This window comes from Bubalus bubalis, chromosome X, assembly GCF_019923935.1.
Source record: "Bubalus bubalis isolate 160015118507 breed Murrah chromosome X, NDDB_SH_1, whole genome shotgun sequence".
Lineage (NCBI taxonomy): Eukaryota > Metazoa > Chordata > Mammalia > Artiodactyla > Bovidae > Bubalus > Bubalus bubalis.
Genome location: NC_059181.1, coordinates 63224676 through 63243694, shown reverse-complemented (window position 1 = coordinate 63243694; position 19019 = coordinate 63224676). Strand labels below are relative to the sequence as shown.

General features: G+C 52.1%; 1 protein-coding gene and 1 pseudogene across 9 annotated transcripts; one reads left to right on the top strand and one right to left on the bottom strand.

Annotated features, from left to right (window-relative positions):
* The first annotated feature begins 282 nt into the window (after positions 1-282).
* ZMYM3 (zinc finger MYM-type containing 3) lies at positions 283-15691 on the top strand. Of its 9 annotated transcripts, none has more exons than XM_044937000.2 (25): positions 283-403; positions 2199-2884; positions 3834-3877; positions 4193-4265; positions 4701-4995; positions 5230-5407; positions 5761-5979; positions 6271-6421; positions 6645-6760; positions 6926-7012; positions 7140-7290; positions 7502-7674; positions 7875-8040; positions 8724-8827; positions 8902-9067; positions 9342-9454; positions 9598-9772; positions 9957-10103; positions 10564-10667; positions 11143-11311; positions 11584-11735; positions 12319-12433; positions 12968-13222; positions 14000-14117; positions 14228-15691. In XM_044937000.2, the coding sequence occupies exons 2-25, from the start codon at positions 2218-2220 to the stop codon at positions 14418-14420; spliced, it is 4131 nt and encodes a 1376-aa protein (XP_044792935.1). In that variant the 5' UTR covers positions 283-403; positions 2199-2217; the 3' UTR covers positions 14421-15691. The 9 variants fall into 9 exon arrangements, with proteins under 9 accessions (XP_044792935.1, XP_044792933.1, XP_044792934.1 ...); XM_044936998.2 differs by lacking the exon at positions 283-403 and adding an exon at positions 696-821; XM_044936999.2 differs by lacking the exon at positions 283-403 and adding an exon at positions 860-1002.
* A 1168-nt stretch (positions 15692-16859) lies between these two features.
* On the bottom strand, positions 16860-17788 carry LOC102412479 (annotated as a pseudogene).
* Between the last annotated feature and the right edge of the window lie 1231 nt (positions 17789-19019).

The following is a 19019-nucleotide window of genomic DNA, read 5'->3' as shown; positions in this document are numbered from 1 at the left end:
GATACTAAATACTCTCCAGCCCTTGGAGGTCGGAGAGGGGAAGTGGAGAGCGGGGACTGTAAAGTGCTCTAACTCTAATGAGGGCTGGGAATGGATCCTGGCACGCATTTTTTTTTTTTTTTTTAAGCCAGTAGGGCTAATGCTAATACCCCCTCCCCCTACCCTACTTCTCTAGCTTCAACCCCAGCCACACCCACATGCTAAGGACCATCCAGGAGGGGGAGTGTGTGTTGTGTGTGTGTGCGCGCGTGCGCGTGCGTGCTCATGCCTAAGAGAGACAGAGAGACAGAGACAAAAAAGAGACTGGGGGAGAGAGTGTGCGCGGTGGGGGTGGGGGGTGGGGGACAAGGACAGAAAGGAGGGAGAAACAGAGAAAAAGGAGGAAGAAAATCTATCGGCCTCGGTGAGGAAAACTACTGAAGAGATAACTCAGGGGGCTCTTGGGGGAAGACTCAGGGAGAAGATCCCAGAACTTACCCTAAGACCATGGAAGGAGTGGGGGAGTGTCTTTGCAGGACCTGGTTTTGGGGTCACCAGGCAGTAACGGTTACTGCATAGGCGTTGTCATTGAGCCAGAGCCATTTAACCCGCCCTGAGTGGCTGCAGAGCAGGCTTAAGACACCCCACAACTCTGAGTCTCAGAATGGTTAGGAGGGCCCGAGGCTGCAGACAAGAGGAGGAGGGGCACGTGAGGGCTGGGTCCCTGCCTCCCCCCACCCTCCACTGTCACTCATTACCCCAGCAGTCGCCCAGGGGGCGGGCTCCGGAGAGGTGGGGTTGGGGGGAGGGTAATCTTGGCAGGCGCCTGCTGCATGGCGTAGGTAGGGACTGTTGAGGGGGGCGGACGCTGGGGGGTTGAACACGAGTGGGAAGCGGAGAGAGACACGAGGAGGGGGAGGGGACCGGGAACCATTTGAATGAGAGGAGGGGATCACGGGTAGAGTGGGCTCCAGGAGGTAGGGCGGGCACGGGTGTTGACGAGGGGCCAGACTCTTGAGCCAGGTAAGGGAAGCAGGTGCGTAGATTTGTTTTTTGTGGGTTAGTGTACTCGGCCCTTTGGTGGAAAAGGGGGTGCCTCCTTCCCCAGGGGCGGGCTTCCAAGCTCCGGAGGCTAGCTTTTCCTCAACTAACGGGGCCCCGGGCGGGGGCTCAAGCTCCATCTCCAGTGCCGACGTTCCACTCCGCAATTTCCAGGCGTCCATTGGGCTGGGAGTCTCGCGCCGGGGGCCGGCGCTGTCTCGCGAGCCCCCTCCTTGAGCCAGCCAATGGGGTTGGTTGCTGACGCCGCCCGCCCGCCTGGTGCATAGCGCTGGGCTCCGTGAGCGGCGCTGCCATTTAAAGGGGCCGCGACCCCTGTCCCGGCTGCTAGGGAGGGAGGTGGAGAAGGAGCGCGGGGCCGTCGCTGACTGCAGTTCTAGGCTTGTAGCGGTTACACTAACCCTGCCGCAGGTAGGGGTCGGGCCTGACTAAGCCGAAACGAACCTGCAAACAGGAGCTCGCAGTAGCCGGGAGGGGGGTCTGAAGAGAGACCGTAGCTCCAAAATGTCTTCCTGTAAATGCCTGCGGTGGGGGGTGGGCAACAGGAGAAGAAGGATCGGGGAGCAATAGGAAAGGGGGACTGGGCTTGAGGAAGTGGGCGACCCTGAAAGGTAACTGGGGGGAGGGGTTAGGAAAGGCAGTTGGGGGGGGCGAGGAAAGGGCTGAGGGACGACTATGCAACGCGGGGAGGGGGGGTGGGGCCAGACAGGGTGGGTAAAGACTGGGGAACTGGGGGGCTCTTGGAGAGAGGGGAGGGGAGATAGAAACTGAGACCGCGGGGGCGGGAAAGGCTCCTGGTGGCTACGGCCCTGGGAGACTCTAAGGGGGCGTTCAGCCGGAGTTGGGGGGGGGGAGTGAAAGGTGAAGGGGGAGGGGAACTGGGAGTTGCAATGGGGTGGCGGGGGCTAGGCGGGCGGGTGGAGCGCCTGAAGAGTGGGGGTACAGGGCCAAGGCGGGGAACGCTTCTTCCCACAGGGGGCGCTGTACTGGGGGGGAGGAGTGGTCATTCGCACTAAAACCTGTGGTAATGTTTGTCGATAGTGGTGGGGGCGGTTCAAGAGAAATCCAAGTGGATGGTGGGGTGTGTCCCAGAGCCTATATAAGAAGGAATTCTGGTGAAGACTACCTCTTCTGCCCTCTTTTCTACCCTTAATCTACAGCCCACATCCAGTCATCCTCATGGATCCCAGTGATTTCCCCAGTCCGTTTGACCCATTGACCCTGCCAGAGAAGCCCTTGGCTGGAGACCTTCCAGTAGACATGGAATTTGGAGAGGATCTACTGGAATCTCAGACTGCCCCAACTCGAGGATGGGCCCCCCCTGGCCCTTCTCCATCCTCGGGAGCCCTGGACCTGCTTGATACCCCTGCTGGCCTGGAGAAAGACCCTGGAGTCCTGGATGGAGCCACTGAGCTGCTGGGGCTGGGGGGGCTACTCTATAAAGCCCCCTCTCCCCCAGAGGTGGACCATGGTCCTGAGGGGACCCTTGCATGGGATGCAAGCGATCAGACCCTAGAGCCTGGACCAGGGGGCAGGACCCCTGAGGTGGTGCCACCTGACCCAGGGGCTGGGGCAAATCCCTCTTCACCTGAGGGGCTACTAGAGCCTTTGGCTCCAGATTCTCCAATAACTCTGCAATCCCCACATATTGAAGAGGAGGAGACCACCTCCATAGCTACAGGGAGAAGGGGCTCCCCTGGGCAGGAGGAGGAGCTTCCCCAAGGGCAACCACAGAGCCCAAATGCCCCCCCCAGCCCTTCAGTGGGAGAGACTCTGGGGGATGGAATCAACAGTTCTCAGACCAAACCTGGGAGCCCTAGCCCCCCTGCACACCCTTCCTTGCCAGGTAGGTTGCCTGATCAGCTGGAAAATCAAGGCTGGGGGATGGTAAGGAGGTGGCTGTGTGTTTGGGGAAGAAGTCGGGGTGGAGAGTAGGGATGTGTATGGAGGAGTTAGGGGTTTGGAAAGGAGGAATGGGGATGTGGTGAAGAAGATGAAGGAAAGTAGGGAGGGAGAAGCTCAGTGGCTCTGGAGGAAAAATAGGGGCAAGGTTTCAGGGGGTGGGTTGAGAAGACTGGATTTTGTGGGAGAGAGTCCCTTTTTCTTCTCCCGGTGGGCTTTTGGTTACCAGGGTCCTCCTTCCTTCAGGACTTGGGGAGGACACCAGGCTTCTTGGTTCTAAGATCTTTCTGTTTTATTCTAGATGTGAGTGGGGTTTCTGGGTTTGATGAATGATGCTAGGTTCTGGAGCCAAGTGCAGAGTGCTTTCAGAGGAATGGTAGACATGCAGGGCCTAGGATTGTGTCTCTGATAGTCAGAGACTTAAGAGGCTTGCATTTCTTCCCAGTTCTACCTAACACAGTGCCTCTCCCAGGTTGTGACCAGGGTCTTAGGGCTTATATAACCACCTGAGTCCAGGGGAACCTCCCCATACATTATTGCTTCCTTTTCCCCTTGCTACCTTTGGGTGGTTGCATTTGTTTTTGTTGATAAACTATAAATTCTTGAAAGGGATGTTACCTGTATTTCCTTAACTCCCAACCATTGGGATAGAAAGCTGGTGGGAAGGTAGGATTGTTTTTTCATGGAGAATAGCTGCAGCCCGCCCCCCCCCCCCCCCACTTAGTGCAGAGCTCGAGGTAACCCTGAGAGGGGCCTCAAGAAGCCACAGGCACGCGAGTTTTCCCTTTCAGTTTTGAGTAAGTTCTTCCCCAGGAATGGAGGCGGGGGTTGAGCCAGGGAGGGGGTGGTGAGGGCAGGCTCAAGAATTAGGCTGCTTTCTGCTTCCTTTGCAGGAGATGGCCTGACTGGGAAGGCGAGTGAGAAGCCGCCTGAGAGGGTGAGGGGGGAGGGGATTGGAAGGAGTCTGGTTCCCCCTATAGCTCTGGGAAGGGCAGACCCTTCATTTTCCCTCCCAGATGTTGTTCTGTGGAGAGTGTATGTGAGGAGAGTTAGGAGGAGGGAGGGAGCACTTGTGTCTATTGCTTCTTAAGGAGAAAGTCCAGCCTCCTTTTCTCCCCTCCTCCTAAGGGCTGGGCCCAGGGTCCCTACTCTCTCGCCCCCTCCCATCTCTGTACACCCCCCAAACCCTGTACTAGTGCAGCTGGCCCTTTAGCCTGCCCCTGGTGTCAGCTTTCCTCCCCATGTTTCCAAGGTGCAGAAGAGAAGCGAGCGCGTTAGAAGAGTAGAGCCTCCAAAACCTGAGGTTGTGGATTCCACTGAAAGCAGTGAGTAGGACTTGAAGTGTAACCGGGTGGGATGTAGCCGGCATGGATCTCCCAGCTCCTATGGTGCTGCACACCATGCAGAATGTGAAGCGCCTATCTCTGCCCTGGATTGGCATGGGAACCTGGGGCAGTGGGGGAAATTGAAAACAAGAGCAGTGAGAATGGAGTTTCCTGTTTCAGCTCTGCCATCCCTGTCCCCGAATCTTCTCACTTGGATCCCTACCTTCCCTTCCCTAGGACATTACAGAGTAACTAAGGGATGGTGACACCAGTAGCTTGAGATTCCAGTGTAATAGGGGCAGAGTGGAAAGCCAAGAACCATGGGGATTGGGGATCCCAGGATCAGCTGAACTACCTGCAGGTCAGGTGATGGCTGGAGGCCTGGTCCCTTAGCCTTTTCTCCCCACGCACCACCGCCCCCTCCCCCCCGCCCAGTTCCAGTGTCAGATGAGGATTCTGATGCCATGGTAGATGATCCCAACGATGAGGACTTCGTGCCATTCCGGCCCCGGCGCTCTCCTCGCATGTCTCTACGCTCGAGTGTGGCACAGAGGGCCGGGCGCTCTTCAGTAGGCACCAAGATGACGTGCGCCCACTGCCGGACACCGCTGCAGAAGGGCCAGACGGCCTACCAGCGCAAGGGGCTGCCTCAGCTCTTCTGCTCTTCATCCTGCCTCACCACTTTCTCCAAGAAGCCCTCTGGCAAAAAGACCTGCACCTTCTGCAAGAAGTACGTGAGGGTCTGGGGCTGTGGGGAGAGCAGGGATCAGGCCGGGAGTAAAGGGTGAGACAGATTCTGTTGGCAAGACCCTAGCACCATACGGGATAGAGGCAGTTCACTAATAGGAAGGGTGTCTGACAATGTTTTTGATTCTGTGGTCATTGATCCCAGAGGAGGAAGGTGGAGGCTCATGAAATGAAGGGGTGGTATCGACTAAATGTACAAACCTGTCCCCACCTCCAGGGAGATCTGGAACACCAAGGACTCAGTTGTGGCGCAGACCGGTTCGGGAGGTTCCTTCCATGAGTTCTGCACATCCGTCTGTCTCTCCCTGTATGAGGCCCAGCAGCAGCGCCCAATCCCCCAGTCTGGGGATCTTGCTGATGCCACTCGCTGCAGCATATGCCAGAAGACTGGAGAGGTGAGGAAGCTGGATGGGGGCTGACTTGCAGAGCCTGGCCAGCCCTGAGCCGCCCCTGCAATCCTGGGGCTGCAGGGGCCAGGCCCTGTGGATGAGGGATGTGGGGAGGGGGAAGCAGCCATCGTGAGGGAGTGGATTCAAGGCTAGAGCTTCTCCAGGATTGTGTGCAGCTGGCCATCCTTGCCTCCCAGGACCTCAGCATCAAGTCGACATCCTGATGTGCAGGTTGGGGGGTCCCTGGGCCCGCTGTCTGCTGTAAAGGTCTAGGGTGAGGTGGGGCGGGCCATCCTTGCACCAGGGTGGGTGGTGGTGGCCAGGCCCCAGCTCAGGGTGTGTGTGTGTGTGTGTGGCAGGTCCTGCATGAGGTCAGCAATGGCAGCGTGGTGCACCGGCTCTGCAGCAATTCTTGCTTCTCCAAATTCCGGGCCAACAAGGGACTGAAAACCAACTGTTGTGACCAGTGTGGGGCTTACATCTACACCAAGACTGGGAGCCCTGGCCCCGAGCTCCTCTTCCACGAGGGCCAACAAAAGCGGTTCTGCAACACAACCTGCTTGGGGGCATACAAGAAGGTGGGGCCGAGGGAGTAGTGCATTAGAGGGCTGTGGAAGGGGGTGTGGTCCTTGGGTGAGAAATAAAGGTGCCTGACGGGTCGAGGGCTGGGAGAAATAAAACAAATAAAGGGGGTTTCAATTGTATCTGTTATGTTTTATTTTTGAAGCTGGCTGGTGGACACACAGGTGTTTGTTAATCTCATCATCTATTCTTTTTTGTATGCCTGAAATATCTCATGTTTTAAAAATTTTAAAAATAAAAGTGAAGGGACAAATCCAGCCTCAGCCTCTCCTTCCCCATCCTCACAGAAAAACACACGGGTGTACCCATGTGTCTGGTGCAAGACCCTGTGTAAGAACTTTGAGATGCTATCCCATGTGGACCGTAATGGCAAGACCAGCTTGTTCTGTTCCCTGTGCTGTACCACTTCTTACAAAGTGAAGCAGGCAGGGCTCACTGGTAGGTGCAAAGCCCTCTTCTCTGAGACCCCTGCTGGCCTTCCTTCTACCTCCCATACTCCTCCTATAGTAACCCCTGCTGCCCAACTTCGGCCCCAACCACACTCTCCCGTGGATTTCCCGTTCCATCTCTGCACTGCCTTACACCTGCTGTGTGTTCTCTCTTTCTCTCTCTCTTTCTCTCCCTCTCCTTCTCTCTCTGTCCTTTTCTCTCTGTGCCCCAGGCCCTCCCCGACCCTGCAGCTTCTGCCGCCGCAGCCTCTCTGACCCCTGTTACTACAACAAGGTTGATCGCACAGTCTACCAATTCTGCAGCCCCAGCTGCTGGACCAAGTTCCAGGTACTCCAGACCCTGGACGAGGGATAATGGGTGTGGCAATAGAGAGGGTATGAGATGTGGGGTAGGTAGGCCTGGGCAGAGCAAAGAGCAAGCCTGACTTCCCCTCCCTCCGCCAGCCCACTGCACACATCTTGGCCCTCCCTTGTTTGTCTTCCTTCCCTCCAGCGCACGAGCCCCGAGGGGGGCATTCACCTGAGCTGTCACTACTGCCACAGCCTCTTCAGTGGCAAGCCTGAGGTCTTGGACTGGCAGGTAAGATCCCCACCCCCACCCATGTTTTGCTACATGACCAGACGTCTGTCTGAAGGGGTCCTTCTGCTTGGCTCTCGCTGGGTCCAGATGTCGCAGCCCTGTTCCCCAACCCCATGCCCCGTCCCAGGACCAGGTGTTCCAGTTCTGCTGTCGTGATTGCTGTGAGGACTTCAAGCGCCTCCGGGGTGTGGTGTCCCAGTGTGAGCATTGCCGGCAGGAGAAACTCCTGCATGAGAAGCTCCGATTCAGTGGGGTGGAGAAGAGCTTCTGCAGTGAAGGTAAGGAGATGGGGAAGGGCCAGAGAGTCCTGTACCTTGCAGCTGGGAAGAACAGCAGATTAAGTAAGGTAGGCTTGCAGGGTGGTCCATTCTGCTCAGGACACTCTGGAGGCTGTTAAACGTTTCAGGTGCACTGCCTTGAGAAAGTTGGGTCTCATGGCCACATGGAGATCTCATGTCTCTGGACTCTTCTCTGTTGCCCCCTTTCCAGGCTGTGTGCTGCTATACAAACAGGACTTCACTAAGAAGCTGGGATTATGCTGTATCACTTGTACTTATTGCTCCCAGACCTGCCAGCGCGGAGTCACCGAGCAGCTGGATGGCAGCACCTGGGACTTCTGCAGCGAGGACTGTAAGAGCAAGTACCTGCTGTGGTACTGCAAGGTAAGGGGGGCTGCATGTCACAAAGGAAGGAAAGGGCAGCAAGGAGCACGGGCTGTTGTGCCATCATCAGGCTGTGGGTCCATCTCCAGGGAGGAGGTTCCGACTAGCCCAGCTTCCGTAGAGTGGCATGGCTTATCCCAGGGCAAGGGACCCAGCACATTTTAGGGAGGCAGGTCTGACCACCCTGTCAACACCCTCAGGCTGCCCGGTGCCATGCCTGTAAGCGCCAGGGGAAGCTGCTGGAGACCATCCACTGGCGTGGGCAGATCCGTCATTTCTGCAACCAACAGTGTCTGCTGCGCTTCTACAGCCAGCAGAACCAACCCAACCTGGATACCCAGAGTGGGCCTGAGAGCCTCCTGAACAGTGAGTCCTGGGCAGGGGGCACAGTTTGTTAGAACTGGCCTGGACTCCTCTGACCCTGGGCCCAGCCCCTTTCTTCTTCCTCTCCTGCTTTCACCTCATCCCTGGCCAGAGCTCCTGTTTCTGTGTTGTTTTTTAGCTTCTGAACTGTGCAGGTACTAGAGGAATCTCATTTAAAGGTTCTGAGAGCTTTTAAAAAGGGGTTCTGAGAGTTAGATCCTACTGATTTTCTATAAGGTATATATTGTAAGGAATGGGTACCTGCCCTGGTAGAGTGGGGCATATAGGGGTTGTGGTTAGTTTTCAGAAAGAAGGAAGTGTCAACACAAGCTCAACGTAAACACCTTTAGGGAGAATGAAGACTATTGTCATTTCTAGAATATCACCACGGCACCTCCACACTCCAGGGGTACTACACTCCTGATGGCCATTTAATGGAAGGTCTCAAATTATGGGTTATTGGGGAAGCAATGTTTTTAATCCTTCTTGGCAGCCGGGAGCAAAGAATCTTTTTGGCCACTATTGCTGGGACCTAGAGAAGATTAGAGCTGGGGTGGAGTGAAGGGAAAATTCTAGACTTACCATTCACATTCGGAGTTCTCTTAACAAAGCCCTCCTGGAGCAGGGGTGAGGAAAACAGAGAGCTAGTGCCTCAGATGAGAGCATTCATTTGTTTTGATCTACAGGTCAGTCTTCTGAGGCAAAGCCCCAGACACCCTCTCAAACCAAAGTGGAGAACAGAAACACCATAAAGACCCTACAGGAAAATGGAAATCTGGGCAAGGTCAAGGCAAGAGCCAAGGGGGAAGATGGTCTCAAAGGGGTTACTGTAGCAGTGGTACTCACGTTCCTTTGTGTTTGCAGATCCCTGTGAAGACCCGACCAGCCCCTGCTGCTCCCACTCCTCCACCACCACCGCCACCACCCCCAGCAGCACCCCGCAAAAACAAAGCTGCTATGTGTAAACCACTGATGCAGAATCGGGGGGTCTCCTGCAAGGTGGAGATGAAGTCCAAAGGGAGTCAGACAGGTGAGCGAGGGTACCAAGGTGCCACAGGCTGTATTTCGTGGTCTTAGGCCTCCTCCTATGCCTGGGAGCTGGACAAGGGAGTTTCTTAGATGGCTGAAGTGTCCTGCATATTGTTCTGGAGTCCCAGGGTCATCTGTCTACCTTTGTTTCAAGGACAGCTTTGTGATACTGAGCACATGTTAGAGCTTTTGGGGGTGATGAACAAGTATCAGGTCCTGGGGTGGATGTGACTCATCTGCCAGGGTCTCTGAGAAGACCCCTTTCTTGTCAACAGAAGAGTGGAAGCCACAGGTGATCGTGCTGCCCATCCCAGTGCCCATCTTTGTGCCAGTGCCTATGCATCTGTACTGCCAGAAAGTCCCGGTGCCTTTCTCAATGCCTATCCCGGTGAGTGTTCCTGCCCTTCCTGCTGGGGGCCTCTTTCACTTTTCCAGGCTGGAGGCCACCACCCCGACTCCCTCCCTCTCACTAGCTGTTCATCTCATGTGCTAGTGTGGTTCTTGGCATTTAGTTGGGATTCATGCCTCCAGGTGCCTGTGCCCATGTTCCTGCCCACTACCTTGGAGAGCACAGACAAGATTGTGGAGACCATTGAGGAGCTGAAGGTGAAGATCCCGTCCAACCCCTTGGAGGCCGATATCCTGGCTATGGCAGAGATGATCGCAGAGGCCGAGGAGTTGGACAAGGCCTCATCTGACCTTTGTGGTATGCCATGGGCAGCGGTGGTAACGGAGACAGGGTGCTGCCAGTTTGTGTCGGCCTAAGGGGGTGGAGAATGGTGATCTTGTTGCCTGGTGGGATGGGGGAACAGTTGGGATCAGCCCCTGAAAGCCTTTGGGGGGTGCCAAGGAAGAGCTGCAGAGACTGAGCCAACCTCCCTGCCACCTAGATCTTGTGAGCAACCAGAGTGCAGAGGGACTTCTGGAAGACTGTGACCTGTTTGGGCCAGCTCGGGATGATGTCCTGGCCATGGCCGTCAAGATGGCCAATGTGTTGGATGAGCCTGGACAAGACTTGGAGGCAGACTTCCCCAAGAGTGAGTAGGATTCAGGGTGTGCCCACTGCATATAGTAGCATGTGCACCGTCAGGAAAGAAATGTTGCTTGTGACCCCAAGAATGACCCTAAACAGAAGACTCTCACAGAGAACAGTGCCAGAGATACCAGGACACTTTTCTACACTTGAGTCTTGTTTTGTTTTTGTTTTTGTTTTTGTTTTTTCTTTTTGTAGTTGTTATAAAACACATAACATAAAATTTACCAACTTAACCATGTTTAAGTTTATAATTCAGTAGTGTTAGGAATCTTCCCAGTGTTGTGAATTTTATGTGTACATGCCTGTGAGCACGTTCTTTGTGTATAGCTTTGTCCTGTTGACTATAATGAAGATGTCTGGGAGGCTCATCTCAAGTCAAGTGGACAAGTAGTGGGAGTGAGGTGGGAGGACTACAGGGTTGAGGTCTTAAAAAATCGATTTCTTCTTCCTTTCCCCTCTAGATCCTTTGGACATTAACCCCAGTGTGGACTTCCTCTTTGATTGTGGCCTGGTAGGGCCTGAGGACGTGTCTACTGAACAAGACCTTCCCCGAGCCATGAGGAAGGTGAGGACTAGAGCTTCTATATCCACAGAAGAGGGATGGAGGCATGAAGGGCAGTGGGGTGGGTGTGGGGCTTTCATAGCCAAATCAGAAGCCTTAGTTTCCCCTTCCCTAGCCTCCTTTCTCTACCACTGTGTACATTGTGTTGTGTTATTCACTCAATCATGTCCGACTCTTTGCAACCCCATGGACTGTAGCCCACCAGGCTCCTCTGTCCATAGAATTCTCCAGACAAGAATACTGGAGTGGGTTGCCATTCTATTCTCCAGAGACTGTGTGCATTAAGGTACAGCCAAACTCTAGTTTCTCCCCAGTTCATCAGAGCTCATCAGAGCTGTTCCTGGGGTCCTGTGCTGTGGAAGCTTGCTGCATTCTTAAATTGGTCCCACCCCGCCCTGGTGGTGAACACTGTCCTGACTTGCTTCCACAGTGCTCCTTGCCTTACCTCTGCTACCCACTCCTTTCTCTTCCTCTCCAGGGTCAAAAGCGGCTGGTGCTTTCAGAGAGCTGTTCCCGGGACTCCATGAGCAGCCAGCCTAGTTGTACTGGACTCAACTATTCCTATGGTGTCAATGCTTGGAAGTGCTGGGTGCAGTCGAAATATGCCAATGGAGAAACTAGCAAGGGTGATGAGCTGCGCTTTGGCCGTAAGTACCCAGGGGAGGAGGGGAAGGGGAGAGGGAGCAGGGCTGCGATTCAGCTGAAGGTGTCCATAGGGCATCCTGTGCAGATGTAGAGGAGTTGCAGAATAAGGGGAGATGCCATCTAGGTTTCAAGGCTGAAGGTTCTTTGTGTGATTGTTGGGTTTGTTCTGGAGCTGGATGTAACTAAGGGATGAAGGGGTTAATGATGGAGCTAAGGGAAATTCTCCATGTGGGGCTGTCTTAATGCCAGCTACCTCCACTGTGTATCTTTGCAGCCAAACCTATGCGTATCAAGGAGGATATTCTGGCCTGCTCAGCTGCTGAACTCAACTACGGTTTGGCCCAGTTTGTGAGAGAAATCACTCGACCCAACGGTGAACGATATGAACCTGATAGCATCTACTATCTGTGTCTTGGCATCCAACAGGTACCACTGACATGCCGCCTCACTTGTCGTAACTCAGCACAGTAGGCAGGGTCCTACCTGAAATGATTCTGTCCCACTTCCTGTTCCTCACCTCGTCTGCTGCCTTGAGCAGGCATCTCCTACTCCAGACAGGGCAAGAAATGACAATACTCTACTAAAATCAAAGCTGCATTCCAGGACTGTTGACCAAGGAGGCAGTATTCATTGCTGTCTGGATTGCTTTGTCGTCCTCAAACCCATGCTCGGAGGGGACGGATGGGCAGAGCGAGGTCTCCTGAATGGTGGGGTAATGTTTGGTTTCCATGGGGAGAAGTCAAACGTGCCTTAGCTGACAAAGGGGTGTGGGCTTGTGAAGAAGCAGCTGTGATACGTCTCTTCCAAACTGTCTTCTCCTCCAACAGGGCCTCAGCACCTGAGAGCTGTAGGTTTACCTGGGGAAAACCACTCTGGATCACTTAATCCAGCAACTGTTTCCCATGGTCTCCTAATTGTCCAGGTCACCATGCCTGAGGCCGTTGGCATCATTGTCTTTCCTCTAGGGTCCAGAGTCTAGCTGTATGTGTGTCTGTTTTTCTTTTTCCAGTACTTGTTGGAAAATAACCGAATGGTGAACATTTTCACGGACCTTTACTACCTGACTTTTGTTCAAGAACTCAACAAGTCTCTGAGTACCTGGCAGCCCACGCTCCTCCCTAACAGTAAGGGCCAGGGACTTGGCAACCCGTCTGCCCTTTGCTCTATTCTTCCAGTGTACCACTCCGAGCCCTGGACTCTTGGGTCTGCCACTCTTCACAAAAGGGTCTGAGTACAGGAGTGTGTAGTTGGGTGCCTTGGGGTTTAGAGCTAGGGGAATCAGAGCCCCTGTCCTTGAACATGAGGAGGGGATCAAGCCTTAGGTCTGAAGAGCTATCTCTGGGACCAAAAAAGTGACCAGGGTTGAGTGGTAAGTGAAGAAAGAAGGACGTTGGACTCCTGAAGGTTTACATGAGTGAAGCTCCTAATGCAGGTGGAAACTGGGGGGAAAAAATTCCCCCCAACCCCACCAAAAGCCAACAAACAAATCCAGTCCTCCTGTGCAGTATAGCAAGGTGTCAGGGTTTTACATGTGGTGGTCCTTTAGTGACCAAACGAGTCTGGTGTGCTCGGTGCTTGTGAGTGGAATGTGTGGGAGCAAAGGGGACAGGTGTGGGTAGCCAGTCCCTCCTGACAGCCTCTCCCCCTTGCCTTTGCAGATACGGTGTTCTCCCGAGTAGAGGAAGAGCACCTCTGGGAGTGTAAGCAGCTGGGGGTCTACTCACCCTTTGTCCTTCTCAACACCCTCATGTTCTTCAACACTAAGTTTTTTGGGCTTCAGACAGCTGAGGAACACATGCAGCTCTCCTTCACCAATGTGGTCCGGCAGTCCCGCAAGTGTACCACCCCTCGGGGCACCACCAAGGTGGTGAGCATCCGCTACTATGCTCCTGTCCGCCAGAGGAAAGGGCGAGGTATGATGCTGCCCCCGCCTTTGCTTTTCCTCCCCCTCTGCTTTCCCCTTCCCTGCCCCACCATACCACCAGGTTGGCCCTCTCCATTATCTCTAGCTTCCCTATCCTTCCATTCCTGGTTTCCAGAAAAAAGGAACAACAACCAGTCCTTCAATCTGCTGGGAAGTGATTATTGCATATAGGAGGTTGCCCAGTTGCCTGTTTCCTGCCTTTCCTCATTTCAGGGCAATTTACTTTTTAGGAGGTGTGGTGGACAGGTGGGAAGCTGCTGGGTGTGTTTGGCTGAAGGGGGAGTTGACAAGAGTGAATGACAGGCTTTCCATGGCTCTGCTGCTGGGCGTAACTGCCACAGTACCTTGGTTTCTATTCTGGCCCTGGAATCAGTTCCCAAGGTCCCTTTTGGACCTGAGACTCTACCAGGACTAATGTGTGGGGTGCTGGAGCCATTGCTGTTGGTCCCAGAAAGCAGCCCTGATTTTACAGTAGGGTCTGTTTTGTCAGTTTGTCCATGTGACTTCTGAGATCACCTCTTTAGGAAATCAACTTTGGGAAGATGATAGAGAGTGTTTTAACAGTGAGAACCAGGGCGCCCTTCAGAGCAGTACATTGCAGAATGTTGAGTTGGTGCAGAGAGACTGACTGACTCTTCTGCCTTTATTTCTCCATGAGCCCATTTTGTGTCCTGAGGCCTTCAACCTGTGCCCTGGACTGTGCTCTTGGAGATCTGTCGTTGAGACTGCACTTTTAATGAGTCCAGGTCATTTGCCTACTCCACAGACACAGGTCCTGGGAAACGGAAGAGAGATGATGAAGCCCCCATTTTAGAGCAGCGTGAGAACCGCATGAATCCCCTCCGCTGCCCTGTCAAGTTCTATGAATTCTATCTCTCAAAATGGTGAGTTGGCAGGTTCGCAGGAATGGCATCAGCCTGGGGACGCACGGGCTCTACTTCTCCCAGTTACTGACCTCTGTCCACCTGCCCCCCTCCTGCCCCCACCATTGCAGTCCTGAAAGCCTCCGGACGCGCAATGATGTGTTCTACCTGCAACCTGAGCGGTCCTGCATCGCTGAGTCACCTCTCTGGTATTCTGTGATCCCCATGGACCGCAGCATGTTGGAGAGCATGCTCAATCGCATTCTGGCTGTGCGTGAGATTTATGAGGAGCTGGGTCGTCCCGGGGAGGAAGACCTAGATTGAGCCCACATGCTTCCCGTATCCATCTTCCACGACGTCTGTCCCACGGCCACGTCCCACAGGGCAACAGGCCCAGGAACCGATGCTACTCATTCTGAAGGGCCCTGACTGCCCTTTTCTACTCATCCATTCCCTGCCTTCCCTAGGAATCCCTGGCTTTTACCTTCTCCCAAACCACTTGACGACCACAAGGCCCCAGTCCTCTGTACTGAGAGACTGGTCTCCCAGTGATGGGCAAAAACCAGCTAGGCCGTTTTCTTCATGTTTCAGAGTAAACTCCTGGGGCCAAACTCTGAGTGAAGTGTTCATAGCTCTGGTGATCCTGTTGGCTTTGGGTTTCCTGACCCATCCCACATAGGTCAAGGCCCTTGTTCCTAGGTTTGGCCGAGGGAAGAACCCAGCTGCCTTCTCAACCTTGTGCCCACTCACTTCTCTACTCTTCCCTGGTCACAAACTAAAGGGTCTTGTATGAAAGATATGAAAGAAACTATGAAAGTAATGAAGAGACCATTTACCTAAAACACAGAGCTTAGGCACTCTTCCCTCCCACAAGATAATTGGTGGTTGGAAGCCCCTCACTACCTTGTTCCTCCTCCCCACCCCAGCAAGCACCAACGCTTGGTGCTGCAATTTAAAAAATCTTCTAAATGCTTTTTTTCCTTCAAAGGCAGAGAATGACTCTTAAGTATGGGGAGAAGACTCCTGTCCCCTTGGTTTATGTGTTTGTCTCTCTGCCATCTTAGGTTGGCATGAGCCATGGTGTCAACATGCTTAGCGGCTTTCTGTAACTGCCTCCCTTTAGTTCAGTGGACAGAGTTCCGAAGGCAAAAACCACCTTCTGACTTGGGTTGGGGCTGGGTTCCCCACTCTTGTTCTTCCCCCATTGTAAGAGCCAGGCCAAGCCTGTGGGGGCCCTGAGTCATGCAGGATGGGATCTGTGGTCAAAGGATAGGTGAAGAATTGTGGGCATGGGTCCTGCCCCCACTGCCTCCATCTTTTCTCTTCCCCATCTTGCCTCTGTAGTTGCAGAAAACTCTTAGCGTCCGGCAAAGGGGGTACCTAGTTCTTTCCCTGTTGGCTTTGCTGTTCCCCAGCCTCCTTTTTGTGTTTTTATAACTGTCACCAGTTTAGCCACTGTTTAAATTGTATATATTGTTCTGAGGCACCTGGCCTGTCCCTTCAGTGAGCCATGCCCACCTTGTGTTGTAGTGAGAAGCTGTTGTCACGACTAACCTTCTGTCTCTGGAATTGTTTCAAATAAAGAGTTAAAATTGTCTTTTGCCTTCTATTGGGGAGGGAGAGCAATGTTTTGTTTTTGTTTTTTTTTTTTTGGGAGAGCAGTGTTTTGAGGGGTGAATGATACAGTGGAGCAATGCTGGACCACTTCAGATCTCTCAAGGTGTAAAGTGAGGTGTCCCACTGCAGGCTGAGAATCATTTTTATCCATCTCACTGAATGAATCCACTAGGAATATGGTCCTTGTTATAACAAGTTTACAAACACTCAAGAGAAAGATTTATGCAGCAGCTATCTATTAAGGACCTACTTACTACGTTTAAGGACCTAGTTTCAGATTATACATTTCAGAGAAGACAGATGAACTAGACTGAGATCCTATCCCCAGCAGGTTCCCAGGCTAGAGTGGGGAGAGAACAGTGAACAGTTAGCTGAGAGACTAGCAGAATGAAATACAATACCTAGTGCTATGGGACGGAGAAGGCAATGGCACCCCACTCCAGTACTCTTGCCTGGAAAATCCCATGGATGGAGGAGCCTAGAAGGCTTCAGTCCATGGGGTCGCTGAGGGTCGGACATGACTGAGCGACTTCACTTTCACTTTTCACTTTCATGCATTGGAGAAGGAAATGGCAACCCACTCCAGTGTTCTTGCCTGGAGAATCCCAGGGACGGGGGAGCCTGGTGGGCTGCCATCTATGGGGTTGCACAGAGCGACTTAGCAGCAGCAGCAGCAGCAGCAGCAGTGCTATGAGAAAGCGAGGAATAAGGAAGTCATTTCAGGTTTATAGGGGGGTTGTGTGCAAGTTCACTGAGGGAGGTGGCAGTTGACCCGGGTCTCAGTAAGTAGGAGGGGTTGGGGACCAGCACAATCAAAGGCTGTGATTTCCGATGAGGGGGTGAGGGGATCAGATGTGTTGCTTTAGGGAGGAGATCTCCAGGACAATATGGAGGGTCGGGGGTAGGGTAGATCAGAAGGCCAGGACATCAGTGGAAGGATTGTAGCTAAAATTCTGTGAGCCTCAATGGGGACAGAGAAGAAAAAGAGGATGAATTCAAAATGAGTTTCAGACATTTTGAAGGTCAAGTCTGTAGGCTATGGAAGAGAGGGAAGAATCAAACATGAAATCCAGGTTTCTAGCCTTGATGACTGGAAAAGTGAGACATCTTTTTTAAAAAACAGAACAAATCCACACTTTTATTTACTTAATACAGTTTCACACAGATTCTGTGTCCAATGGTCTTAGCATGAAGTTTGCTTCGGAATTCGACACAAGCCCTGCTGCTGTTCCTTAGGACGAATTACATTTCCCCAGATTGCTCTGGTTTTGTTAGGTTTTTCACCAGGAGTTGCTGTGTTATTCTTTGCTTTTAACACGACACGTCTCTTGCCTACATATAGTTCAATTTCATCTTAGGCATAAAGACTTTCAATTTTAAAAAGGGCTGTGTGCTCCTTCTGGTTCCAGACACCCTGCTAATAGCAAGCAAAAAAAAATGGCCTTGGACCACAGCCTTCCAGATATGTTTGTCCTTTTAGAAGTCTTGTTTTAAGCAGGCCTCCACAGGCTCCTAGATGGCTGAAACAGTGAAACTGACACTCCTTTAACCAAGTTGGGAAACAGAGGCAGGGTTTTGTTGTTTTGTCTTGGGGGTTGGTTGGTTGTTTTTTTCAGGGGAGTTAGGGTAGGAGGATGTTGTAACAAATTGAGGTTTTGATCACATTTGGTTTGAGACTCCACTGACACATCCATGTGGTGGGCTGTGCAACATGGCATAAAAGAAAATACCCAAACTTGAGTTTTAATCATAGTTCGGCCACGAAAACTTGGGCAAGCCTACCTTTTGAGTCTCCTCTAAAAAATGCCCTGACTTGCTCACAGAATTATTGCAAAGGTCAGATGACAAAACGGGTATGAAAGAGCAATGATGATGCTAGATGCTACTATATATACTAGGCAGTTGGAAATGTGGGTCTGAGGCTTAAAAGAGAGATAAAGTGTCTTACTTTGTTCTAGCTTTATTGAGATATAATTGACATATAATACTGCATAAGTTTGAGGTGTACAGTGTTGATTTGGTACACTTACATATTGCAAAATTATTACCACCATTGCATTAGCCAACACCTCCATCCTGTCATTTATTTACCATTTTTTTGTGTATGTGTGGTGAGAAGTTTTAAGATCTCTCATAGTAACTCTTTAGTGTATAATACAGTGTTGTTAACTATAGTCACCATGCTGCACATTAGATCCTCAGAACTTACTCATATTAGAACTGGAAGCATATACCCTTTGACCAACATCTCTCAATTTTCCCCCACACCCTAGCCCCTGCAAACTACCATTTTACTCTCTGCTTCTATGAGTTCAGCTTTTTTGGAGTCCACATACAAGTGATATCACACGGTATTTATCTTTCTCTGTCTGACTCGTTTCACTTAGCATAATGCATGAGGTGTCAATTTAGAAGTCATCTGCAAAAGGCTCCTAGCTGAAGCTATGAGAATGGACAAGATCATTCGGGGGAAATAAGAAGAGAAAAGGATAAAAAAAATGGTACCTTGGAGAATATCTTCAATTAACCAGTGAAAGGAACTGAGAAGGAGAGACCAGACAAATAGGTGGAACCCCAAATCTGCCAGGTGCCAAAGGTAAAACCACCTGATTAAAAGCTATCTTTATACCACAGGCCAGGGTGAAGCCTGTTAATTTGCTTTCTCCTACTCCCATCCTCAGCAGGGCCCAAAGCCATGTAGCTCTCCTATCTCCTTCCCCTACTAGAACAGAGAAGGGTGTGATGTCATTTGCCCAACTAGATTTCTGCCCTGTGCCCAGCCTTGTGCTAATCATAATTAAGATGAGTAAGAACTTAGAGTCTGTTCTGAGAAGTCCCCAATCTGATAGGACCAAGCTTGTGTCAAGAGTGAGCCAATTAAGGCATTTGGTGTGCAAAGTTTAAGGAGGCACTCATGGCTGGGGTCATGCAAATATAAGGTTGGCATTTGAGCCACCCTAAGAGTGACTGCCTCCTTAAGGAGGCGTTTTATACCCTAGGTGCCTTGATTGTCTCACCCTGGTCTGACCCTGGGGAAGACTCATACGTCAATAAAATAACCAAGGTAGAAAGTAATTGCTATTCATTCTGTCCCAGGAAATTAAGATGGACCACAGAGGTGATATGGCAGCTGTGTTCTCATGAAGAGTAGATAGTTTATCAGGTAGCGTAGAGGTTCAGGGATCAATGTGCACAAAGGCATGTAGGTAAAAGAGATCTTGGGAGTGTCTTCAGGAAAGGGTGGTTGGGCTGCACAGGAGGTGGAGACTGCACAGGAAAAGGGATGAGGAGTGGTGGGAGGTGTTG

Excerpts from the sequence above, each read along its gene's own strand:
- ZMYM3 (XM_044937000.2), top strand. The coding sequence starts at position 2,218 with ATGGATCCCAGTGATTTCCCCAGTCCGTTTGACCCATTGACCCTGCCA. Across the intron at positions 5,408-5,760 it reads TATGCCAGAAGACTGGAGAG|GTCCTGCATGAGGTCAGCAA; the intron begins GTGAGGAAGCTG and ends TGTGTGTGGCAG. Across the intron at positions 9,773-9,956 it reads GGCCTCATCTGACCTTTGTG|ATCTTGTGAGCAACCAGAGT; the intron begins GTATGCCATGGG and ends CCTGCCACCTAG.